The sequence below is a fragment of the Metarhizium brunneum genome, chromosome 1 (assembly GCF_013426205.1).
Source record: "Metarhizium brunneum chromosome 1, complete sequence".
NCBI lineage: Eukaryota > Fungi > Ascomycota > Sordariomycetes > Hypocreales > Clavicipitaceae > Metarhizium > Metarhizium brunneum.
The window spans coordinates 196,238-221,629 of NC_089422.1; the positions used below are offsets into that span (position 1 = coordinate 196,238).

Consider the following 25,392-nt stretch of genomic DNA (forward strand, 5'->3'; position numbering starts at 1 on the left):
TTCACCCTGCATCTGTCCGCATGCATGTACCGAGTACTTCTGCAATCGAGAGTGCGTGACCTATTTACTCCGTAGTCTGTACCAAGTACTCTCTGCGTCTGCCTGTCCGGGATGCGAAAAACAAGCAACAACCGCAGCTCGGGAGGCAAACCAGTCCATGCGTTAATACCAGCCAAGTTTAGAAGCCAAACTGTTGTGTCGTTCCTTCCCGCGGCTCCTAGTCCGCAACCCGCACACCGTCCGCGCCAAGTACCAAAGTACTAGTAGTACTAGTTCTCTTTATTCTTCTTCGTATCGCTCGGCCTTTGCCTTCTTTCTCATCCTCCTCCAAGCACCTGGGTGATGATCCCCATCGCAGCGTTGTTTTCAACAGTCATAACATAACCTCTGTTCACTCGTTTTTGTGTTTTTGGCTCGTCAGCTTCTCACGGGTGGTTGTACAAGTTCTCGTTTCCCGCCGTCCCGTTCGTTTCTCGAAATCACTGAACCGCCCAAACCGTGCCGCTTCACATACACGTCGATGTGGCCCAGCAAACGACCACGACCCTAAACAGTTCACCTCTGCCACCGCGATCTTATCCGCCGTTTTTCCAATTATTAATTACTTAATCCATCACGCACAGGAGAGCAAGAAGATCAAAAGAAGAAGAAGACAATAGTCCTGGCCTGTCTTGTCTCACCGCATTCAACGTCCCCGATCAGCTGACGCCGATCAACATCGCTCGCTGACTCTCGTCTGGTTCACCTGCTACACTCCCAAGCTGTGGATTCACTCTTTTTTGGCTCCTTGACTTGGAAATCAGCAAGTCGGAGCATTTCAGTCAAGACTGTCAAGACTCCAGTGAGGGAACTGTTTGGATATATTTCGAACCTCTTGGTCTCTAGGCCGTCGCAATCATGAAAGGCTACGCAGAGGAGGAGGAAATGCTGGAAATAGGAACTTTCCAGCGCCGTGACCAATATCATCCCTACGAGCAACAAGAACCTTCCATAGAAGAGTTTCCCCCTAGACCCGCCCGAGGTACCCCCAGAGGTCCAGCATCAAACGCTTACTCACAGCCGAATTCGTTTTATCCCGATGAATTTGCATCACCTTCGCCAGGCTGGCCGCCTTCAATTGCAGGTCGTTCGGAATCTCAGACACTAGTGGACAGTGCTGAATCCAGGTCTAGCGTTCGCTCATGGCGGACTGGACAACAGACACCGGTCGATTCGACTGGTGCACCTCGGTATAGTGTTCCATTTCACAATGACTCTAGCCCGTCAACGCCCATGGTAAGAAAGCACAGCTCTGCATTTGGATTTTTTCTCCTGCCCTCTTTTTCCTATTGTGTACTAATGAAATGGGCAAACAGAACCAAAGTCACATTAGCCTCACTGGACTCCTTAAGCAAGCTCAGCCACCAGCTGGAGGTAAGGACTGGGTTGATCGTGAGAGCATTGATATCGTACACAAACGAGATGATAGCGACATCTGGAGAGGCTGGAGACGGCATTTATTCAGACTGGTTCCCCTCTTGACCTTCGCCAACACTGGCTTCTACATAGCTTATTTGGCTCTGCGCATCGCATGCGTTGTTTGGGCCCAGAATGCGTTTGAGACAACCTACTCGGCCGCTTGGATCTTCATCGCTGTGGAAATCGCTGTCGCCATTCCTTCTTTGATGCATAATAGCTGGACCATGATGTCAATGAAGAAGCGATATAGACCCAAGCTGCGGTTGAGAGGTTACGACGTCCCTACCGTCGACGTCTTTGTTACTTGCTGCGGCGAGGACGATGACCTTGTAATGGACACTGTTCGAGGCGCATGCGATGTCGACTACCCTTACGATAAGTTTCGTGTCATTGTCTTGGATGACGGCAAGTCAGAGACTCTCGAGGCCGCCGTTACCCGGCTAGGCATGTCCTACCCCAACGTCTACTACATGGCTCGTGTGAAAGTTCCCGGACAACCCCACCACTTCAAAGCTGGGAATCTGAATTACGGTCTTGAGCAAACTCACCTGCTTCCTGGTGGTGCTGGGCAGTACATGGCAGCCTTGGATGCCGACATGGTACGTTTGGGTTGATTATTTGCCGCTTTTCCTCCTGTGCATAGCAGTCTAACCAAGATGCAGATTCCCGAACGTGACTGGCTCCGAGCTATTCTCCCGCACCTCCTCATTGACAACAAGATGGCTCTTGCATGCCCTCCCCAGCTGTTCTACAACACACCCCCATCCGACCCGCTGTCTCAGAGTCTGGACTTCTTCGTTCATGTCATCGAACCTATCAAGGACGCGCTTGGTGTTGCATGGTGCACCGGCTCCGGTTATGTTGTGCGACGTGAAGCGCTCGATGAAATTGGCAACTTTCCTCTTGGATCATTGGCTGAAGATGTTGCTACTTCCACTCTGATGCTGGGCAAGGGCTGGAAAACCGCCTTTATTCACGAACCGCTTCAGTTTGGTACCGTACCCGAAGATTTTGGTAGTCACTTGAAGCAGCGCACCCGCTGGGCCATTGGAACTGTGGACACAGCCTTCAAGCTCAAATTCTGCTTATGGGGTGAGAAGATTCGGCAGATGACACTGGCTCAACGATTCTCTGGGTTCCTCTACGCCGTGCTCAGCTTGTACACTATTCTTGTCTCGATTTCCCTGTTTGCCATTCCCATTATCCTGGTCATGGGCAAACCCTTGGTTGCCTACGCCTCTGAAGAACAGCTCCGTTGGCTCATTCGTGCTTGCTTCGCTTCAACTATCAGCAACCGCCTGTGCGAGTTTGTTCTCTTCATCCCTGCCGGCTACCACACGGGCCAGCGTGGTTCCCGATACCAGCTTTGGATGTCGCCGTACATTGCTCTGTGCCTCATTCGTTCCTTCATGCTACCCAAGTGGCTGGGAGGTCAGGTGCAAGCTTTCAAGCCCACGGGTTCTTTGTCTTCGGCTCTGAACGAGCGTGATCCCGCACTCAAGAAGAACATGCTTCGCCGCGTCTGGACCATTCTCATCAACTACATGGGAATATTCCACCTGCTCTTTGTTTACTTCACACTAGTGGGCGTGGTACTGACCTCATACCGATGCTTCGTTCGCACAGACAGCACTCGTTCGCTCTTGCTGTGCCTGGTGACGCACGCATTCTGGCCGCCGTTGACTTTCATCTTCATCTGTAGCTCTCTGTGGACTCCAGTCGCCTACGCCATTGACCCGCCGCAGATGCCCGAGCGCGAGCAACTCCTCGACCGCGACCCTAAGACCATGGTTGCTCACCCTACGCCTAAAAGCAAGAAGATTGCTTTTGGTGGACAGGCTGCATGGTTCGAGTTTGAGTTGACCACGTCGACCCTTTATACGACTCTGATTTTTGTGGTTTCCTTTATATTTTAAAAAAAAGGAGCAAAGATGTCGTCAGAGGCGCAGAAACCGGACGATCTAGCGGTGGCCAGTACGGCTGTCTGTTGCGGCCGGTCGCGACAAGCCAAACGATTTTATTACGTATACACACAAACATGGAGCAGATTTTTTGATGGATTTTTTTGCAAGACGATGAGACATTATGCTGCTCCTGGCGGAACAGCACGCAGACGCGCCATGTCCAGATGATGAAACTGGCATTTCTCAGCGAAGACTTGTATTGGTTATTTTGATTTGGCGTCATGGGGATTGTTGAGTACATAGTTGGGTCTGCATTCGTCAAAGGGGAAGAATGGCGTGTGATGTAATGCGGGAAAGAGTACAGGGCGAGAGCATGTGCCACTGCGGTGGCTTGTAGCAATCATGATAGAATCGGCATTGAATTAGAATTTGGAGCATTTGTACGAGATTTGTGTCATTAGGCAGTAAGCGATTTTGCTGGACCAAGATTTTCCCGTCATGTTGTCATTTTGATGGAGGGGCTCTCTGTCCATGTAGCCCAAGAAAGCATGGTTCCACGCCCTTTGGCACCGATGCCGGTCATGGGAGTCAGCCCTCGCAGCGGGATCGGAACCGAAACCACTAGAAACCAGCAAAGCATTCATTCTTTTTTTTTCTTCTCTTCTCTTCTCTCACACGGGGAAAGCAAAGAGTCAACAGAATCAGAGCCAGCATGTCACTGCCAGTCGGCCCATTGGTATCGCCGCGCGAGGCCACGCGCCCGACTCACGAGGCGCTCCACGGCCAGACAACGTCGCTCGTGCCGCTCGAAGCAGGCCACGCCGCCGGCCTGTTCAAGAACCTGGGCGGGCCGGAGAACCACGCGCGGTGGACGTACATGCTCACGGGGGGCTTTGCCACGCTCGCCGAGTGCCAGCGGGACATTGAGGCATGGAGCGGCGACGCTGCCCCGGACAGGCTCTACTACGCGGTGCTGTCTGGGCCGGCGGCGAGCGGTGCGCGCGAGCCCGAGCCCGAGCCCGAGCCCGAGGGCATCATGTGCTACCTGGCCGTGGAGCCGGGGCACCGGCGCCTCGAGATTGGCGGCGTGGTGCTGGGCGCGGCGCTGCAGCGGACGCGCCGGGCCACCGAGGCGTTTTACCTGCTCATCCGGCACGCGTTTGAGGACCTGGGCTACCTGCGCGTCGAGTGGAAGGCCAACAGGCTGAATGAGGCGAGTCTGAGGGCCGCCGAGCGGCTGGGGTTCACGTTTGAGGGCGTGTTTAGGAAGCACATGGTTGTCAAGGGCCGCGAGAGAGACACGGCGTGGTTTAGCATGACGGATGGGGAGTGGGCGCGCGTCAAGAGGGGATTCGAGGCGTGGTTGGACGACGGGAATTTTGATTGTGACGGGAGGCAGAGGAGGGGGTTGAGGGAGTGTAGGGAGGGTTGATGGGAGAAGGATGGATGGTTGCTGGCGGTGAGCTGTTTCTGTGTCCGCTCTGGGAGTTGGCACACGGATGGATGTCTCTGGATTTGTTGGGCAGCTTCGGCAGATGAAACCCTCATGTAGTGGGTGACTGCATTGGGTTTTTGCAGTCGAGATGCAGGACCATGTTGTGTACTTGGTACTGAGCATTGTGCGATGCGTGTACTACGCACGATGAAGCAAATCTAGGTGAGACGACGGTCATTGTAGCGTTTCGTGGCCCGGGATTTCGGGTATTAGATTGCAATGGATCTTGGCTTGGCTGAGTTTGCGTTTCGGCTTGGTAAATCAGGGTGCCGTCAGTGACGTAGTTGAGTCGAGTCGTGCGTGGCGTGCGGCCGTTTGCAGATTGGGGTGAGACGGTGTGAGTCTGGAGGTTTCACCTGTCACCAGTGGAACGTGGCGCAGCGGGAAGACAGTTGATGTCATCGGTTTGGGGGCTGTTTGCTCGGCACAAGCTCTGCGTTGAGTACTTTGCCTAGCCGAGTGTCCGTCGTCTTGTCGCGATGCAGACTGTGTCGGAGGGATGCAACCTGGAAGAGACGCATGTGAAATGCCCGATTCGGTTGAGGCTCTGCGCTGATCCCCCGGCATGCCGTGTTTCAGATGCGATGCTCCCGTCAGGCAGCAAACAATCCAGATCCAGATCCAATAACTCGATTCGTCATGGCACCCGGGCGTTTAATCACGAAGGGGTATACACATTGACTCTAAAAGACCAAAAGTAAATCTCCAGAGCCACAGATCCGAGGCTGGGGACAATTCCAGCGCCACGTGCCACAAAGGCAAAGTCAAGGTTTGTCTGAGACCACAAGAGGGCCAACCGGAGATTATTCGCAATTCATCAATTCGAGACGAGGGGCCCCCCGCAAGAAAGAAGGTTGGTGCCGGTAGATCGAACCGTCGTCCAAACCCGTCTCACCCTGCGGGCATCTTCCTTGTCGGCCAGCCATCCGAATCACGTGCTTGCCGATTTGTGCACCATTGTACCACTGCACCATTGTTCCAGTGTAAAACAACAATCTATTCACCAGATAAGTCTCATTACCACCGTCGCTCAGCAATTTTACCCCTGTCGACGGTGCGAATGAAGGGTGGGAGTTGGGAGTTGGGGCAACGACGCTCACCCATTTCCACGGCGGTGAGACGACGCAAGGCCGAAGAAGACGCCTTCAATTTTGCAGGTAATTCAATCAGGCTTGGGAATAGCCATTAACCATGAGGAGAAGCCAGACGAGTGACCGTGCAGAATGACAACAAGCCAGCTACGCCGACGCCAAAACTCCCAACAGCCCGCACCATATCAATCTGCACATGCTGCGCAAAACACAAAATCTCAAAAAAGGCTCCAGCCTCGTAATCTAGCCATGTATTTAACGAGAGTAGCGCTCAGTAAAGACAGTCACATTTGCCAGCAAACAAGTAGAAATCCAACCCCATCAAGCCAGCCCCCAGCCCCCAGCGGAAATCCGTCTTCCTCCGCAGTCCATGCATCCAACGACCGTCGAAGATAAAACACCAATAAACGAATGAATGAAATCCAGAAAAACAAAAGTAGCGACAGGAACATGCCGTGCCCCCGCGGCATTCACACTCCATTCAATGTTCTCCATTCCAACACAGGCACGGGGCCCGAAAGCGAAAGGCGTTGGTCCAGGTCCAGCCCCAACCAACCAGGTGACGCAGAAACTCGATCGACAGAAGCATCATGCTTGCGAGCCGGGCCGAGCAGTAGTCGTCTCTGAAGACGGGGGCGTCGCCGACTGCCCCTCTGTGTTTTCGTGGAATTTGCTCCCATACTTGCTCAGCAGCATCACCGGCCTGGCGCGCTGAACAAACGCCGGGACGGCAGGCGCTTCGGTGGGCTTGGTGTCCATGACGACGTCGACGTCGGCGTTGGCGAGAAACTCGGTAACAGGTTGTTTGGTATTGCCCAAGAGGAAGAAATGTAGAGAGAGACAAAGTTGTCGGACTGGCAAAATGGTAGGTATTAGCTTGCGCGAGTAAAGGTGTGGTGGGCGAGTTGACAGACGTCGGAGCCATTTCTCGCGGACCGGGGACGCATTTCTATACTTTTGAAATAAACTGTCACATGATGCCATCATTCAGTCACAATCATTGTCCTTGTTCAACTGAATCCACGACGGGTCAAGTGACTGGCCGTCTTTGACGTGACGAGACGACTGCTGTAGCAAATTGGACAAAGAACGGCACTACGTGTCGCAAAGAATAAAGGCAGAGACGCCACCACCAAAGAGTTCGAAACTGCACTTAAAACTGAACAAATAGGTATATTTTGATCTTTTGATCCAATGTCTATCTGCCGCACGACAAGTGGCCTCGGCCACCGGTCGAGGTTGAAATACCGCCGTTGACGCCTGTAGAAAATGGCCAACTCCGCCTGCAAGGACAAAGGGCGGTGATGAAAAGAAACTGGTGAGAAATTACAACAAAGCTTACAAACACACACAAAATTTGCCCTTGTACCCAATGTATCAGACTGGCCTGATAAAAGCAACCGCGTTTCGGCTTGGCTTGTCGTCGTTAAAAGCAGGTCCCCTTCTACCAGCCATTATTTCCTCCAGATGACGCAGGCCCCCGGTATCCGTAGCCTGGCTGTTGGTTGTCGGTAAAGCTTCTTTGGGGCCCCATGGCTCCTGGACTTTGCATTCTCTGCAGTCCATAACCTTGCTGATGGGGGCCAGGAGATCCCATTCTTGAGTACGGGTCGGGAGCTGAGCCGCTACGCATCTGGTGCTGACGAGGAGAGCCGGGAGGCATTCCGGGGCTCGGAGACCGGGATGGATGACCAGGGCTGGGAGGAACACCAAAATCAAAACCATGATTAGAAGAGGCAGGACTGGCTTTTCGGCCGGGCTGGCCTCGCATGGCTCCTGCAGCTCCCATTGCTCCGCCAGCCACGGCGCCAGCACCAGCAGCACCAACGAGGGTGCTCACGTTGCTTGCGCTGCTTCCGAGGCGAGACTTTTCATCAAAGGGGCCGTCAAAGGGACTCGATTCGGGAACGTGGTAAGAGTTTTCGCTGGCCATGCCACCGGCACGAAGCTCCCTGGCATTGTACTCTTGGCCATGGTCGGTGAAACCGTCGGGATTGATGCCATCCTTGAGGAATCGTGCGTTTTCGCGATGGTCCTCTTCATCACGTAGGGCTGCAGCCTTGGCTTCAGCGGCTCCAATGCGGCGCTGTCGGATATAGTACCAAAGCAGAGCCCCCAGGGCCAGGGCACCGACCGCACCGCCTCCAGCATACACTCCAGCCTTGGCTCCCGTGGGAAGGTCGTTCCATTTTTCGCTCGTGGACTTGTCGGGCTGCTTGTTCAGCGCGTCAACAGCGGTGGAGTTGCCACTCTCAATCTTGATGCTTTCCCAGCTGCCGGAGCGATCGCCATAAGTATATTCCTTGCCGCTGCTGTAATCGGTGACCTGGGCGCTCTTGAGATACATGGTGTACGGCCCATTTGCATAGTCTGTATCACCGCCCGCCCACAGGCGAGTTCCCTCGGGAAGCGACGGGTCGCCGCCCGCCCAGATGCCAACGCTCATACGCATGGGTGTCTGAGGATAGTTATGCGTGTTATTAGCATCTTTAGAATTCAGGGTGCGGACATGGTTGCCGTCGATGAACCACTCGATAGAATCCTTGGTCCATACGGTGGTGTAGTTGTGATAGTCGTCCTGCATGCCGGTCATGGGGTGAGAACCGCCGTTCTTAAAATCCTGGCGGCCCTTGCCAAAATAGTTGGTTGTGGCGAAGGTCTTGTTAGAGCCCAGAAACTCCCAATCAACCTCGTCGAGGTCATCGCTAAGCCACATCATGGAACTGACGATGCCTCGGCCAGGCGCGACCTTGAGGTGAATCTCAGTGCGGCCAAAAAAGAAGTAGAATTTGGTGCGTAGAGTTGGCGAGTCACCTTGTTTGTTGATGGTGAAGGCGGCACCAGTTTTGGCATCGTATGACACAGTGCCGGCAGTGGTTTCCCAGAGGTCGCTACTCGGGGTGCTGTTGAAATTGAAATTATGATCGGTCCCGAATGCTGGATTTGCTGGACAATCGCGTTCCATGGGATTGCAATCAGTATGAACCTGAGCAGCCGCCAGGCCCAAAAGGGCCGTTGCGGCAACAATTGAATTGTAGAGCATATTGTCGTCTATGATGGACTCTTATGACGTGTGTGTGTGTGCCTCGCGGGGAGTAGTGGCTCAAAATACACCAATGCTCTTGAGCAACTCGTCGATGAATGGTGTTGTCGTTTAGTAGTCGTCTTCCTCTGTTCCAGCAGAGGTTTATAGTGTTGTGCTATGGCAAGAAATGATGGAATCCAATGCTCGAACCCGGGTCAATTGGGATTAGACACGCAGACGCAGACGTGTTTGGTCAAGAGAAGGAGTGCAAGGGCAATTCGTGACAGCGCTGTCGTATGAATGTGGCCCAGTTGAGAAGGGCGTGAAGCGTGTTGTTCAAGGAACGTCAGATGGAGGCCCGGAGGCAAAGGAGTGGACGTTGTCAATAGACAAATGATGGTGAAGGAGCGGCGATGGCAACAGCAAGGTCAGAGTCAACAGACCTTCATGGTGAGGCGAGGCTGGTTGCAGTCAGGCAATGTCACAACAGAGGCGGCATTTGGTATTTCGCATTTGGCCGCCGGGGCAGCTCGCAAACGGGGGGCGGTGTGGTATCGTGCCAAGGAACAATGCCCATTGCCATTCTAGGAGCAATTTTACCCGTGGCGTCAGGGGGTGACGCTGGAGTCGGCCAAAGCAGGACCAGACCCATGTTGAAATTCCCTGGACGTGGGCTTTTGTCGTGAGACAGAATGCGTCGACGTGTGGTTCCAACTGGTTGGTGGCTGGCTCAGGGGCAGCGGCAGGCGGATGCCTCCAGTCTTGGTGCTTGCCGCAACGAATGGCAGCGGAAAGCAGGAAGGAGCGATTGCAGCCAACGTTGAATCCACCAATCTAGCCGCCGCAAAGGTGCAACCCACCCACCAGATCGCGTAACATGGTTCAATTGCATGGCTCCATTGACCGTCTGGTACGGAGTACTCCGCACGGAGTAGAATTCTAATGAATTGTTCTCCCCTTTTTCCCTGGGCGCTCAGGTACGGTATCACAAGATAGTATCTGGATCATGGCGGCTTCTGGCCCCGGCCTTGGCGCATTAGTGTCAGGGGTTTGAAAGTCGACGACCAACCATCCATCATCAGGCAAACTGACTGGTGCCAGAGAATGCCGGATCGACAGCTCGAGGAAGCCACGGACGGACGCTGCTAAAAAGACTGATGCTTTACCGAGGGGGGTCTGTGCCACCTGCATAGTATCAAACTGGCTTCCCCCCACTGACAGAAATAATTAATCAATTCATATCAACTCGCCACTGCTCAAGCAAGGACTTTCCTTGTCGCCCCAAGCGTCTGTTTCTCTTGGCAATCCATTGGCCTTTATCCAAAGCAGTCTGGTAGTACTCCGTACTCCGTACTAGTAGTAATCAGAATTGCGGCCGCAGCATGGTCCCCCGCGGTCGATTAGAGCCAAGACAACAAAACATTGTTCCTGGACTTGGAGGACCACTTTGTCTTAGACCAGCACTGACATTGTTGAGTTCCCACTGCCATGCTCCGTACCACAGTGCGGCAGTAGTATGCTGTCCCCGCGATAGCCAAGTACCTTTGCCTGTCAAATCCCTTTTCTCGTCTTCGCCTTCCGCGGCACAGGTCCATACCAGCAACACATCATATCCGACAGCGACTGTGTTGGGAAGCACCCAAGTGAGACCCAAACAGGCCAACCTATCTTGGTCACAATGGATGTCGTCACTGCGTTTGGTATTGACATGTACAAGCACACTCCGTACCATGACCATGGAATGCGACTCCCGACTGCATTCTTGCAACGCCTGCATGGAAATCACAACTCACATAGTATCATACCTGGAATTCGCCTACTAAGGACCGTCGAGCTTCGCCCAAGCCGGAGCAGCGCTGGATTAGGCTGTGTTTGCGAGTAGTTTTCTTGGATACAGGTCGACGGTAGGTCTTGAACAGCGTCATTCCGCCGGTGGAGGATCCTCCGTTTCCTTCTGCTCGGGAGCATGCACCTCTGGCGAGTGGTTGCGGCCGGATCCGAATGGAGGCATTTCAAACAAAAGATGAAAGACAATTGACCTCTGTAAATTATATGTGTGAAAATGGATCAACGCAATAATGTAACGAAGGTTGAAAAAAAAAAGGCCGGCCAAGGTACGACTTGCGTAGCAAAAAGTGCAATATAATGATGTGAATCCAGCGCGAAGAGAATCATCGCCCAAGCTTGAAAACCCACACTTTCTATTTCAGCACCGGTTCCTGCAGATCTATCTGTAAGATAGGTTGCTTCATGAATCATGATCATGTCTGCAGGAAACTCTGGTGCGCTGCTTAACAACCACAAAGCGTCAAGTGGCTACAGGGTAGTATGCACATCGATGCTGTCGCTCACCCTGATCCAGCCAACAGCCAGCCCCCAAGGACAAGGTAACCAACAAGTGCGTTCAGATGTTGTATCCCGGGACCTATGTTTCCACGGCCAGTGCCGGGGAGGGATGTACGTAGAGGGCCGAGAAGATGGCGTCAGAACCCGTCAATAGTTCAAAGAAAATCGTGATTCCATCAGGAAAGTGCGGAGTACAGGGACCGTGGCCCTCAGTGGACCGGGACATGTCACCAAGCACGGATACACCCGGCGCATGGCATCACGACAAGGGCTCCAAAGGGGAATCACCAGAGCGAGACCCAAGAGATGCCAAATTGACCAGCAGGCTCAGCCAGACACAGCAAGGGCGAATGACACAAATTCAGTATTTCTAGCCGGCGGCCCATGCAAACGCACCATCCCTCCATGCTAACAGCCCACAAGGTACGCCAGAGCTAATGTGACCCATCTGACCCAGAAACGGGAAATAGAAAACAGATAGAGGGGAATTAATAAAAAAACATATGAGAAAAAAGATACCGGCCATCCTCTCCGTCTCACGTCCTGTGTCGTCCGTGATACATGTTCCACCGCAGCGATATGTACAAAGATGGGGGATACATCAATGAGCGGTTACAAATAGCATCCCATGGGTTTTAAAAAACAAAAGAAAAAAACAACAGCGAAAAGCAGTCTGATAGCGGTGGGGATATTGAAGTCGAACCAACATTTTAAAACGAAATAAATTTTGTGAAAAACTGGTTTTAATATCCGCCATGAGAAGACAAACAAAGCGGCGTGGAAATTGGAGAAAAAAGACGAAATCGCCTCGGGGTATTTGGATCGTGGTGCGCGTTTTTTTGGGTTTTTCTTTTTTTCTTTTCGACGGGGTCGGGACTCTCTCTCGCATGTTTCGCCCCGTCACATTACTGTGCACTTGTTCTCCTCTCTCTCCTTCTTGACGCTCAGGGCAACGCGGGCTGCCTCGGTAAAGGCCTCGTTGACGCCGCGGTTCTTCATGGCCGAGCACTCGAGGTACCGTGAGGCTCCTATTCGCTTGGCCACCTCCAGGCCCTTGTCGTACTCGATCAGAGGTCCCCTGGGCCGCTCCGAGTTGGCGTTTCCGTCGGCAGGTGCGGCGGCGGATGCGGCTGCATCATCGGCTTCGTCGTCACCGCCGCCTTCGCGGAGGTCGCACTTGAGCGCGACCAGGACCAGCTTGACGCCGGGGCAGTTGTCGGTGATTTCTCCAACCCATTTCGATTCAACGTTTTCGAGGGAATCCTTGCTGTCGACTGAGTAGCAGAGCATAATCAGGTCGGTGTCATCTGGAGGAATGTTAGTCGAGGGGGTTGGCTTCCGACGACGACTTCGGAGACGCAAGTCATCCCGGCGAGACGGGGTCGTTACCATATGATAGCGAGCGCAATCGGTCGAATTCTTCTTGGCCAGCGGTATCCCAGAGCGAAAGCTCAATGTGCACATTGTCTACAAAGATGTCTGTTTGCACTCGTCAGCGCGCAAACTTGCGACTCGAAACAAAACGACCAACCGCCGCGTGGCGTGTGCACAGAATGATGGACCTGGGAGCAACTCATACCGTGGACGTAATTTTCAAAGACTGTAGGCTCGTATACCGTCGGAAAGTAACTAGGCGTGTGCGTTAGTCCGTCGGGTTCGCCCTCATGGTGATGACCAGAGCTCGCAGGGGCATCGAGAGCCAGGTATCAAGACGTACCCTCTCGTAAAGACATTGAGCAGTGACGTCTTGCCGCAGGCACCGTCGCCTCTGTCATAATGATCCGTTAGCATTTGTCGGCACCAGCGTTTGCCTCGACTCGGTTGCCTCGCGTTGCCCGTCATGGGGGCGATGGGGTAAGCACATACAGCAGCACCAGCTTGCGCTGAACCGTCTTGGATCCACCGCAGAGAGGCATCATGGGGCGGGTTGTTCAATTGGCAATGTCGTGAGCCAGAGAAGAGGGCAGAATTGGCGGGTGAGGCAGCGCGCGACTTCTTGCGGAGGTGAGGATGCTGGCGGCGCAGGAGGTGCGAGACAGGGCGGACTCGAAGGTATCGGCAGCCGAAGGAGACGAGACACGGAGGAGGAGCAGAAGGAAGGGAGTGTCGGCGGCGAGGGAACTCGGAACTCGACGTTGAGGAATGGAGATGGGAACGAGAAGAGGAGAGAGTTGAGGCTCGGGATGCCAGAATGTTAAGGATGTCAAGATGCGAGGAGGAACATGAGAACCCGGCTACGAATGCGCCTAGCGAATGGCCAAAGGAGCGCCCAGTCCGTCAAGGCGATATTCAGCCACAAGCCGTTGCACTTGACGATTAATGCCATGCATCAGCAAATGACCATGAGCGCCAGCAGCCGCACAAGTGGGTTCCATGTCCATTTGCCGGGCCCGTCATTGACCAGACATCCAGCCGGCGGCACCATTCACTTGGAAAGTGTGGTAGCCTGCCGCCACATGCACCCGGGCAAAGCTTGCCCGAGTTAACTCTGCCCTGGACTGGCGCCAATGCTGCAGCACTGAGAGCACTTGCGCTGACTGCTCGGCCACTCTCAAGAGCCCTCAAGAGCCCTCAAGTGCTGCATGTGGCTGCCTGGCTGACTGGAGGGCTCAGCTGCTATTGACTGAGTGCTCAAGCTAGCACCAGACAGCACGTGAGGGCACTGGCGCTCACCTCCAGAGGCCCCAGTACCAGCTGGTACCAGACCCGTCAGTGCTCTATTGATCCCCTGCGCCGCTGTACCTCAGCGCAAGGGTCCGCCACGTGTTTTCCAAGCCAGGCACTTTTCGTCATTCAATGTTGGAAGTGCAAACTCTAACCAGTTGACTGTGTGCTAGCTTCCATGTCGGAACCGACTTCCACCAGACGTCTAATTTATCTACAATCCAGCCACAAAGTCACTCACTGAAACACGCAGCCTGGCACCAAGCAAATCAGCACCAATCCGCATCCCAACAACGGGAGAGCATTCCTTCCACAGCCCGAGGTCCCTCGCAATAATAATAACACATGCAGCCGTGGCCGACCATTTGCCCAGCAACCTCCCACCTCTGTCCTCTCAAGTCCCTGGAACCGGTTGATGCAATCTTGACCATCTCCTCCCTTGACTCATTTCTAATCATCATCCCGCTGGTATCCTTGTCGATTCCGTCCCATTCTCTCGCCCAAGCCAAGCTTGCCCGCCTGCTTGTGTAGCCCATTGACAAAGCCGCGTTCACCCCCTCGCTCTCTCGCTCTCTCGTCCGCTTTCTGTGCCGCCCGTTCCTCTTGTTCCAGAGCAGCAAGGCGCTTTTCGCGGTCTAGGTCCATGTCGGATGCTGCCGACTGCATGGCCGCTAGTTTGCGAGCTTTTTCTGTCTCCCCATCTTCGTCCTTGCCACGGGCCTGGTGTCTTGCTCGGCCATTGCCGTGCCCGTGTCCATTGCCGCTATGATGGGGACCGGTTCCATTCCGTGACCCCCTCCAATTGTCATCTCTGTTGTCATCTCGGTGTCTGTTGTCATGGCCGTCGCGCCGGGCATAATGATCGCTGCGCCTCCTGTCATGTCGGTCTGGAGACGGGCTGCGACGCCGTAGTCCACCATCACCCGAGTTTGGACTGTCATGCCTTCGTCGGCCATCGCTGTCTTGATAAGAACTTCTTTTGTGGCTGCTCTCATATCTTCTCTCTCTCCCCGCTGAATCATCTCGTGCCCGCCGTGGGCTTCGATCTACGCCAGAATCTCTTCGTCGTCCATGTCTTCGTCTTCGCTCTTCATCGTCACCATCATCGCGCTGGCGTCTGGGACTCCGAGACCGTGAATACGATCTGTGCCGCCGCTTATGTCGCCTCTCATCATCCTCGGCGTCCCTGCTCCTGCTTCGGTGTCGTCGGTGTTTCCGTCGATGCCTGTGCTCCTTGTCCCGCGACCTTTCCTTGTTTTTTTCATCCTCCATTCCCATGGAGGCCAGTAGCTGCCGTCTTCTGATGGGGTCGTTCATCATGGCTTCGTAAGCCGCTTGCTCCTGGCGCTTGATGGCGAGTAGAGGATCATCTCGAATTTTGGACGCTGTATCTCTTGCGCTGTTCGCATTCTGAAGTGCCATAAAACTCTCCTCACCCGCGCTCTTTTCCAGCTTCTTGTGCTCTGTTCCCTTGATAAGGTTGTCGATTCTCCTCTTGCCCAGGAGATACGCTTCGGTCTCTTCGCTGGTACCAACTTGACCATCGGTAGGGCCTTGGTACATCCAGTCGACCCGGTCTACTCTCTTCTTGCCGCCGGCATCCTCGAGCTGCCGCTGCAGCTCCTCCTTGGCGCGCTCTTCTTTGATTTCATTGATGCGTTGTTGGGTGCGCTTGCGCTCGGCGAGGGCCTTTTGTTCTTCCTCGTAGACGGCTTGCTGATTTCGCCGTAACGTTGGATGGAAAGACTTCTTGAGGTTAAGATCGCCGCCACCCATGATGACCTTTTTTCTTCTTGCGTGAGTGGTGGACTCGTAGATGTTGGGTGAGTGGTGGTGTTGGAGAAAGTCGATGGAGTGGCGAGGCTGGTGGCATGTCAAGACTCTGGGGCCCACTTATATTTGCGTGTGCAGCCAACCGGGAAGCCCACTGGCTGGTGCTGTCAAATGCAAAGCAGATTGTTTGGCGCAACTGCGATCGCGTACCCAGGATAATGTCAAGTAGTAAAGTCAGCTCAAGCAACAAGCCTGGCGAAGTCGACGGCTGGCATCGTCCCAGAATCAGATTACATGTATGAATAGGTCGAATGTCGGAGTAGATAGATTCATAGTACAAAAATACGCTTGGTTTAACCCATACACCCCAGCCGCTCCAACATCAGTCCAGATTATCCGGTCGCTATTCCATTTATATTGTACAACGTTTCAACAAAAAGATGCCCAACAGGTGTCTGGTCCTTTTACCAGCTTGCTCGCTTCACACCCGGCAAGTTTCCTGCCATTGCCTGCATTCTAAAGTTGAACTGTCCAACATTAGCACTTCGTTCCAACCGTTTCGCATCAACCAAGCCCCCTCGACATTGAACTTACCCTCGTCATTTTAAAATCACTCAGCACGCCACGGCCTTGGCCTCCCATGATACATCTATTGCGAATCTGCGTGGGGCGGGTATAGGCGTGCATCTGGGTGAGTTGCAGCTGGGCTTCGGCGCGGACACGAGGGGAGAGGGTCGTGTTGCGGATGATGTATCGCAGGGCTTGTCTATTGCCAGTTAGTGTCTAGTTGTACCCAGTTGTTGCATAGATCAATCGCGCCGCGCAGAGAGTTTTGTCGATTGTCGCTGTGGAAGGGTACGGTTAGGGGACGCTGCGTACCTCTCCGTCTCGAACTGCTCAAAGACCTTGCGCTTCGTGTGGTCCCGAATTGTCCGGGCCTTGACGAAGCAGCCCAGGTCGAGCTTCTTCGCTCGGAACATCGACATGGCGAGCGCTTAAATTTCCTGACGTTGATAGATGGCAAGCTGTTTGTGTTGAGCACATGGAAGAAGATGACTTTGAGATGCCGATATTTTGCCGAGTCGACCCACTTTTCCTTCTCTCACAGTGCTTGATAATTGGAGTAGAGATCTGGATTTTGCTGGATGGTGCGGACTTTGAGCAACGGTATGTTTTAATCTGCACTATTGCAGTTTACCAAAGTTGGATCTTCGATCTGAAACCGCCCTAGCGCAAATACATTGATGCAATCGTAAGTCGTTGTCTTAACTAAACTGCTCTAATCTAAACCAACTCAAATGTGCACAAGAACCGAATGCATGTGTAGTCCCTCATCATGAGAGTCATGAGGGCTACCCAATAATTAATGTTTGAACACGTTAATTCTGCCGAGTAACCGCGATGAAAGTATTTTCTGTTCCGTTCCGTAGCCGTACAACGCCAAATAGTCGACCATGTCCAGGCCGTTGAAATGCACATAATTTTTAAGCAACACCGGGAAGAATGGACCTTTAGGTGCAGCCAGCTCTCAAAGCGGGCTCAACGAGGCCATAAATTTGGGTGATGGGTTCCCGACATTAGTCATAACAACCGTCCTCAGGGAGTCCGTCTATCGCTTGTTGGTCAGTGGCAGCGCAGGCTGAGGCTTCTCCTTGCCCTTCTGAAGCTTGGCCACAGTATACACAATGCCGCTCACGAAGCCCAGGACAATGGCCGAGACACTACCAAATGTAACAGGTGCAGCGAAGAAAAGAATGCCCAAAATTGCAACAGGCAACTTATTAAGGGCGCCAACCATGGCGTACGTGGTGGAAGAAGTGGCGCGGATACACCACGCGGTCGAATAGGAGATGAAGATGGCGCCGAGACCTGAGTAGACCATGCCCGTACACATACTGTAGCGAGAATCGGCGGGAAAGTTGCTGTTGAGATTGGCGGAGGACCAGTCCTCGACAAGGAGAGATGAGATGATGAGGACAGGAATGGTAAGGAGGTTGTTGTAGTACATGACTGCAATTGTTAGTGGGCTGATGTCTGAACGGGGAGTGCAAATGACCAACCTTCCCAATTGTTAAAGCCCGTCTTCTTGATAACCTTGCGCATGCTAAGAGCATACATGGCGGCACAAAAGACATTGATGCCCATCCATCCGTAGCCCAGGTTCAGGGTGGTTACGGCGGCAGCCGTGGAAGCACTCCTGGCATCCGCCCACGCAGCAATAACCGAGCTAAACACCATCATGATGAATGAAACGAGGGTCAGCGGAGTGAGGCTGCTTCCGAACCAGAGAACCTCTCCGTAGGCAATGACAATAATGGTCAAATTCTTGAAGATGGTGTAGACAGGGACGGAGAGATACTGCAGGGCCTTGTTACCGGTGTAAATCATGGCAACGAGAAGCAGAGCAATGGGAAACCCTGCGATTTGTCAGTGCCGCTGAAAAAATAGAAAAAAAAAAAACAAGTCGCAACAAGTTGGACCGGGAGACGACATACAAGTCTTTGCCTTTTGCGAGTCGAATGGGCCCAAGTCTTTGACCATGCCAGCCTGCTTGCACATGATAATCGCCAGGGTCCCAACAATGGACTACTCGGTAGACATGATCAGCAACAGCCTTCAGATACGCAATGAAATATAAGCATACCTGAACAGCAAGATACAACAGATTCATGTTCCAATTGGACCCCGACACAACATACTTATTCACAATGGTCATGCTCATGGAACTCAGACAGTAGGCAATGACGGAGGCGCCACGACTACTCTCCAGCGATGCCATGGAGGGCCCCAGGCCCTTGAGCGCATCCGTCTTTGCCTGGGCGGGCGTAAAGCTTGGAAAGGGCTGCTTGTGGGCGCTGCCATTGCGGCCGTTGGCGACGCCATTCGCATGACCATTGGAATTGGACATGGGGAGCATGTCGTCGGATTTCTTGTCCGACATGGTTGCCCCTGGATAGACGGGAAAATGAGAGGATACCGGACAATAAAGGCTCAGGCTCGAACACGGGCGTAGCGAGCACGTCGGAGGAGGTGAAGCGAGTGGACGAAGTGAACAGAGAGCGAGAGACGGTGAGATGCGTAATTGGCAGCGAAAAGATGAGTGAAGGTTGCGAACCGTGGGAGACAAGGTTCTGACCGTGTACGATGATCATAGGGAGGTACGCGATGGAAAGGGATAAAACTTTGCCACATCTAAATTTAGCCACAGCCACAGCCACAGCCGCACTTGCGTGGCTACAGACTTTTGCCTGTATACCTAGGTACTTGTAGGGTAGGTAGGTAATTAACTAAAACTTTTTCCAAGTAAAGCTATTCTGATATTATATTTGTGTGCCTCTTCTTTATTATTATATTATATTATAAAATTAGACTTGTAGCTCGAGGCGTGACTTTATTTTTGCTTCCCCGAGCTCATGCGGTATTAGGGTTCTTTGGACCTGCAACTGGATGTGGTCCTGAGCCTTTTGCCTTCGATGACGATGGTATAACAGTCACAAAGAGCATGTTACTACGTCCATATGACCACAGCTACCCAGTAGTCAATACCACAGGACATGATAATTACTAGTCAAATCAGTCACATAACGCATTTCGCTAAAATGCGGCAGCCTCCAAATCCAAGCCGTACATGCCACTCCCGATATGTTCGTCTATACTCTTATTTGGTATATCTCGTTCAAAGCCTCCGGCTCAACTAATTGAATTGCAAAGTTGATAAAAGAACGGCACAACCCGCCAAAATTAATAGAAGAAGCGCACAACGGCCTCACTGGGGAACCACTGGTGGATAATCTTGGTTGTGCCGGCTATTCTGTATTGCCTATGGTATACCGTACGTAGCAACGAGACCAACTAGGCCATTCGCATTAAATGAATTTCCAAGGCCCTTGGGTGCGTTTTTGGGAATTTAATGCGTCAGAGAAGGCAAGTCATTTTGGTGCGCAGTTGCTCGGATATAGCACGAACAGGAGTAGCAGAGCAGCCACGCGACGGAGGCTTTGCCTCAACCATCAGCCAAGTACTGAACTACTATGGAAACGCGCCATTCGGCTTTCCGCTCATTTTCAAAGAAACCATTCCACAGATATTACAATCAACTCTTTGATCAAAAAGGCATCTTTGATAGCCGTGGAGCGCCTTATTTTCTGAATGCTGCATGAAGTTGCATCCTAGCTGAGCCTCTGACGGGTCATTGTTTACAAACTTGAGGCTTGCTGTATCCGATGGTACGAAAGTAATTATGCTGTATGAGACATCTATTCTTGAGCACCTTCTTATCAGAGGCCTCAGAGAGAAAGAGGAGAGTGAGAGAAAGGGAAATACAAAACAGAAAGTGACGAAAAAAGAGAAAAAGGAAAAAAAGAAGGGAGGCAGAGTAAACTCAAGAGAGAGACAAAGGGCCACACTTATAATCTGGATATCGGTGGTACTCGGGCAAGGGCCACTATCGCTGGATCTTTTTGCTCCATGGCTCAAATGCCAAACCCGATAACCGTCGGGGCACTTCTCGCCTCGACCATGGTGATGCGCAGTGGATCCATCTCCACTAACCTGAGCCGCCACGGCTGTAGATGATCAAGTGTTGGCATGTCTCGACCCTCAAGCTGAGAGGTAATATTGGAGGGCTCAAGGGACGGGTCCGTCGCCGCCGCCGCCGCGGACTCCGCTCCGGGCAGATCGGGCCTCCCGGCCGTCCCTGTTGCCAAGTAGCACTACTGGGATATCTTGCAGGGGCGCATGCCAATTAGTATTAAGGATATGTGGACCAATATTAGAAGGGGAGGCTGTGCTAGTTGTTGGCGAACAGAGACTTCCTCGGAGACACTTTTGCACTTGCACATCGCTTCCCCTGATTATGTGCTAGACTATCATGGCTCACAAGCCACCGTGACATCACAAACTATGGCATCGTTACGGACCGACTGGTCTCAGCTATGTAGTTGTCTGTCTTGTGAAAACTCCCTAGTGTTTAATGGCAAATGTCATATTTTACTGTAGTACTATATTTGCAAGTCTCCCCTAGATAGTATCAAGATGAAAGTGAGGGATTTATGGCATAGCAAACGACAGGTTCTTGAACAGAACTCCTATTGATAAAACTATAGTTCTGAAGAAAACGGCACGAAATTGTTCCCGAGCCCAACTAGATGACAAATGTAACAGCTGTAATGAATGCTTGGCCCACGGATCGACTCCCAGTCTTTGGGTGGTAAAATCACGCCCTGCAGCCCACTGATCCAACGTGCAAAGGCCGGCGTAGAATTTGGCCAAGTTGCGGTTTCCGCTCATGGTTGCATGGAGTCATGGCCACTGCGCCTCAAATAGTCCCGGGCATGGATGAGCATCAGCACCCTTGAGGCCGGCCTCCTCCCCAGGTCACGGACACTTCAACCTTGCCGTACTCTCCGTCAACTACCTTTTTTTCCGAGCCCGACAGCCGTGGACGAAATTCTGCGATTCCGTACGCTATCTGGTCGTTGGGGGACCAGTCGGCGTCATGGTCCCACAGATCAACATGAATCTTGAGGGTATCAAGCATCGGCACGGCCATGATAGCCCGCGACAACGGGATAGCTGTACCAGGGTATATCTCCATGCTATCGCCGCTCTCTCTGTTAAACAGGTCGCGCTGGACAAAGCGGCTAGATGTTCTAATTCTCCCAAAGACGTCGGCGGGCTCCTCTCCGTCTCCGTCGAGCATGATTACCTGGACGACGGCCTGTGCAGCACTGCTCATCACGACATAATCCACCGTCGCCTTGCCGTATTCGCCGTCGACCTCTGTCTGAATAGGCGTGTCGTACTCGTTGGCCGGGTCGTAGACTTTCCACGCAATTTGGCCGCGGCTCACCTCGTCGTGCGGAGACGCGTCCCTGTCTCTGTCCCAGAGATCCAGGTCGATGACGAAATTCCCATCCGCCGCAAGAGGCCGCGATGTGCGCAACGTGATTTGGTCTCGCGGCTCGACGGACACGGAATCATCCTTCTCAACACTGTAGATTACTTGGCGGCCCGAGTCGTCGGTGGCGTGGATGCTGCCGAAGAGGTCGCCTGGATTCTCGCCGTCGATGTTGTTTATCATGACCCACAGGATCTCGGCCAACGGGCGAGGCTTGGCGATGCAGGCGTCCGGCTTGGCTACTTCGATGACCGGTGGCCGTTCAATCTGAGTTTCTGGGCTTGTGTTGTCGCAACGAATGGAGCTAATCATGTTGTTGAAACGACCCTCGTCGAACTCGTCTAAATGATCGTTGCCCGGAAAAGAGGATTGAAAGGAGGCACCGGCGCAATTATAATCACTGACAGGTTATTAGTTTCTGCATGATTCGTGAAAATAGCCGGGACGCCATCGTTCGACTGTCCTGAAAGGTCTGGTCTTACTGGAAGAACTGGCAGATACCAGCGGATGCGCTGAGAAGAATAGTTGACGCTCTGTCATTCCATTCCAAAGGGACACCAACTATTGACATGTTTCGATTAGCCAAAATCAACTGGTGACTAGGTAAACAGCCAGCCTCACGGGCCGGTTACGCCATCAATAGTTGCAGCCGAAGGGAACATACCGCAAGATTGGGGAGGTGTCTGTATAGTAAGGCATTCTCCGCCGGATCGTGGCTCGTCGCAAATTTTCACAGTAGCTTCCTTATTTTCCGCCTTGTCCTTGACTGCAGTAGCAAGCCTACCGCAGGCATTACTACCGAGGTTGCCTATACTGGGTTAGATCAGGTACAGCTTCGTCGAACAGACGGACATACTGGTTGTATCACGGCTGTCTACTTTGTGCCATGGAATCGATCTTTTCAACTCATCGTGGTGCCATGACACGACAACTGCTGCCAGTGCCATGGCACACTGCGCCGCGCTTGCAGCACCCTGGCCCAAGGCTGTTCGTAGATGAGCTGGGATCTCAACCGCAGACCAGTCGAGGCTGCTGAGCGTGGTCTGATCTGCTGCCTCTGTTCGGGGTCCATATTCTCTGATGAACTGCCTCAGGTTGCTGGCTACCGACTGTCCTATATAGGCCTCCCAGGCTCCATGGCGTCCCTCTACAGGATTCTCAAGCCCAGCAAGTTGCGGCTGGGCGCCGCTAGGGTCTGTTGAATCTGGACGAAAGTCGGCATTCCGGTTGAAGCGACCCAACTGGCTGACAGGATCCTCTGCGCCAAGAATACGGTTTAGATCGGCAGCACGTACCTCGTACCAGCCCATGATCTGGTTCCAAGGGATCCCTTGAACGACAGCTTGCTCTTGTTGCTCTGGGTAGGGAGAAATATTCTCCAAGGACAAGTTCACATCGACCATGGCCCAGTTTGTACGGATCCGGTAGAGATAGCCAACCTCTTGTGCGTGCCGCGGCGAGGGCCGGACAGCAAAGGTGATGGCACCAAGGAGCGATGTACTCGTCGAAACATATTGCGTGACGTCTCTCGTTCTACCTGGGTTGGTGGTGTGCGTCCAGAGACCGCTTCCTGCTTCAAGCTGCTCGGGGCTGAGTTGATCAATGATCTGAAAGCCTCGTGCCCACATCCCACCAGCTCGTTGAACGTCGGCGGGAGACCTGCCCGGTTCACCGTCGCGAGTTTTGCCTGTTTCACCACGCCATACAAACGGTGGCTTTCCGGGAGCTCTAGCTCTTATACCTCCGGGCGTCGCTGGTGGAGGCGCCCCTTGGACATGACAAAAGAAGAAGAAGATGGCCGCTAAAAGAAGCGATAAAGCGTTTTGGCCGTTCATTTTGGCTCAATATTTATGAAGACTAGCCTTTGTCTCTGTGATGGGCAATAGAAAACTTGGGAAACGACGTATACTTGAATATATATGTTTCTATCTACAACGGATCAAATGCTGCTCACGGACTGACCACAATGTGGCTTCTCGTTGACAGAAAGATTCCATGACCATTTTCGAAGTTATTGATTCGTCCATACAGGTTATCACTCCCTTCCAAGAGGAGGCTACGCCCGACTCATTGGGATGCCTGTGGTTTATTATGACTTGATACATATAAAACTGAATAGCCCCGGTCTTGGTGGAATAGATTTGTCCATGTTTACAACTACTCGAAGGATAAATCAGCTCATATACATTGTGATATAGTAAACCAAGTTACTACAAGCCCTCTTCTGTATCGAGTGACGATATTCTCCTGACATATAGACACCTTCTGACGGGTTTATATCGGATATCTCAAGTGCCGGACGCCTTGGTGGAGTTGCCATGATAAGGGCCAGACACTCATTGAAGATACTCCATAGCAGAGTATCTAATACCTCTATCTACGTGCAAGTTGTCAGCAATGACTTGTATTATCTATCCGGGCAGTGCACAATTACACTAACCTATTCTTGATTCGTAAAATCACTCCTTGTATAGGCAGTGGACTCGGTACGGGGCACCCGGAGGGGCTGGCGCATGATATTAATCTCCGAAAAGCCGCAGGGCTGATATATGTGGATAGTACAAAACTGCAAGGATCATGTTGTGATGGTGCTGTGTTGACGGATGTTCTTCGGTTGGAGATTTTTCAAACATTTCCAACTGCTTGGCACAGCAAAGTATTCCTTACTGTTAGCCATCTACATTCTTGCCAGGTTCGTGTCATTGTTCACCCCCTTGGACTTGTGACTTGACTTGAGTGCTGGTTGTGTTTCAATCATAACTGGAGTAGAACCTTACAACGGATGGAAGTAATAGAGGAAAGCACTGGCGCAGAGCGGCTTAAGCTGGCTGGCAATAGATCATGGTTGGTACTTCAGGACTGTTACACAAGCAAACATGCTGTTTGTCTCTGTCTGGCAAAATTGACAACAATCACCAACAAGGGCAAAGCTCACCTGTCTAATCGGGCCGCCTCCCTAGTTGCCGAAAAAATGCGGCGATTTAATGAGTCCTATAGTATAGATCATAGGCATTGGCGTAACTCAATATGACTTACTCAATTAGCCCGGTGATGGGTATTATAGAAGATCATGTCAGCTATTAAGCTATTGCCACGAACCCCCGACACCGGTATCAAACGAAAAGAAAAACTTATTCATCCATACACCCAGCTCACAGCAGGTCCATGATAGAGCCGGACCCAATACGTATTCCATAGCGGGTCACGCCAAGCTCTTGTGTCGGCGACTTTATATGCAACCAGCACGGCGAGGTAACGTAGAATACAGCTATTATAACCCAGGTTGATCTCTCACCCGCTCACCGGCGCTTGTGATACGTCGCGTTGACGACCATATCTGTGGCCTTTATCCTGTCAATAGCATTCTCAACGAATATCTTCTAACATCTCGGAGAATCTTGTAGTATCGCAAGGCACAATCAAGAGCCTCACGCCATCAAGGTTATTCAATGACTCAAACCTGGCCCAACCAAGATGCCAAAATTGACAAAGCGCAACGGGGCGCTATTATTGCGTGAAAATAATAGCTAGAAAGGGAATCTGTTGGGCCTGTTGGAAGTTTTGGAAATTTATAAAAAAACTCAAATTTCTACAGAGAAACATAGAAAACAAGGAGAAGTCTATATTGAGTTCGATCCATAGCTATCAATAGTGACACATTTCAGCGGTGATAAGGACTCAGTACAGAGCTCAGAGCAATAGCTCATTGTGCTAGCTACAGCCTTGGTATAAGATCC

The 25,392-nt window shown here is 52.3% G+C and overlaps 9 protein-coding genes across 9 annotated transcripts; 2 read left to right on the top strand and 7 right to left on the bottom strand.

The window, feature by feature from the left end:
• Window positions 1–897: 897 nt before the first annotated feature.
• On the top strand, window positions 898–3,374 carry bcsA (Cellulose synthase catalytic subunit; the record flags this gene model as incomplete). Its single annotated transcript, XM_014687519.1, has 3 exons — window positions 898–1,275; window positions 1,356–2,057; window positions 2,121–3,374. The coding sequence occupies 3 exons, from the start codon at window positions 898–900 to the stop codon at window positions 3,372–3,374; spliced, it is 2,334 nt and encodes a 777-aa protein (XP_014543005.1).
• A 700-nt stretch (window positions 3,375–4,074) lies between these two features.
• G6M90_00g000630 (uncharacterized protein) lies at window positions 4,075–4,794 on the top strand (the record flags this gene model as incomplete). Its single annotated transcript, XM_014687518.1, has 1 exon — window positions 4,075–4,794. One exon carries the CDS (start codon window positions 4,075–4,077, stop codon window positions 4,792–4,794), a length of 720 nt encoding a protein of 239 aa, XP_014543004.1.
• Window positions 4,795–6,536: 1,742 nt separating this feature from the next.
• G6M90_00g000640 (uncharacterized protein) lies at window positions 6,537–6,707 on the bottom strand (the record flags this gene model as incomplete). Its single annotated transcript, XM_066129489.1, has 1 exon — window positions 6,537–6,707. One exon carries the CDS (start codon window positions 6,705–6,707, stop codon window positions 6,537–6,539), a length of 171 nt encoding a protein of 56 aa, XP_065985827.1.
• Window positions 6,708–7,392: 685 nt separating this feature from the next.
• On the bottom strand, window positions 7,393–8,991 carry G6M90_00g000650 (uncharacterized protein; the record flags this gene model as incomplete). Its single annotated transcript, XM_014687517.1, has 1 exon — window positions 7,393–8,991. One exon carries the CDS (start codon window positions 8,989–8,991, stop codon window positions 7,393–7,395), a length of 1,599 nt encoding a protein of 532 aa, XP_014543003.1.
• Window positions 8,992–12,219: 3,228 nt separating this feature from the next.
• Window positions 12,220–13,235, bottom strand: rhoA_0 (GTP-binding protein rhoA; the record flags this gene model as incomplete). Its single annotated transcript, XM_066129490.1, has 5 exons — window positions 12,220–12,626; window positions 12,709–12,798; window positions 12,899–12,948; window positions 13,037–13,087; window positions 13,186–13,235. The coding sequence occupies 5 exons, from the start codon at window positions 13,233–13,235 to the stop codon at window positions 12,220–12,222; spliced, it is 648 nt and encodes a 215-aa protein (XP_065985895.1).
• A 1,198-nt stretch (window positions 13,236–14,433) lies between these two features.
• Window positions 14,434–15,759, bottom strand: CWC25 (Pre-mRNA-splicing factor CWC25; the record flags this gene model as incomplete). Its single annotated transcript, XM_014687515.1, has 1 exon — window positions 14,434–15,759. The coding sequence occupies one exon, from the start codon at window positions 15,757–15,759 to the stop codon at window positions 14,434–14,436; it is 1,326 nt and encodes a 441-aa protein (XP_014543001.1).
• Window positions 15,760–16,220: 461 nt separating this feature from the next.
• On the bottom strand, window positions 16,221–16,742 carry MRP2 (mitochondrial 37S ribosomal protein uS14m; the record flags this gene model as incomplete). Its single annotated transcript, XM_014687514.1, has 3 exons — window positions 16,221–16,283; window positions 16,351–16,522; window positions 16,636–16,742. The coding sequence occupies 3 exons, from the start codon at window positions 16,740–16,742 to the stop codon at window positions 16,221–16,223; spliced, it is 342 nt and encodes a 113-aa protein (XP_014543000.1).
• Window positions 16,743–17,365: 623 nt separating this feature from the next.
• Window positions 17,366–18,697, bottom strand: VRG4_0 (GDP-mannose transporter; the record flags this gene model as incomplete). Its single annotated transcript, XM_014687513.1, has 4 exons — window positions 17,366–17,766; window positions 17,817–18,173; window positions 18,252–18,342; window positions 18,401–18,697. 4 exons carry the CDS (start codon window positions 18,695–18,697, stop codon window positions 17,366–17,368), a joined length of 1,146 nt encoding a protein of 381 aa, XP_014542999.1.
• Window positions 18,698–21,100: 2,403 nt separating this feature from the next.
• On the bottom strand, window positions 21,101–23,490 carry E2AA_0 (Heat-labile enterotoxin IIA, A chain; the record flags this gene model as incomplete). The annotated part of the gene is made up of 4 exons (XM_014687512.1): window positions 21,101–22,055; window positions 22,138–22,216; window positions 22,320–22,463; window positions 22,512–23,490. The coding sequence occupies 4 exons, from the start codon at window positions 23,488–23,490 to the stop codon at window positions 21,101–21,103; spliced, it is 2,157 nt and encodes a 718-aa protein (XP_014542998.1).
• Window positions 23,491–25,392: the final 1,902 nt, after the last annotated feature.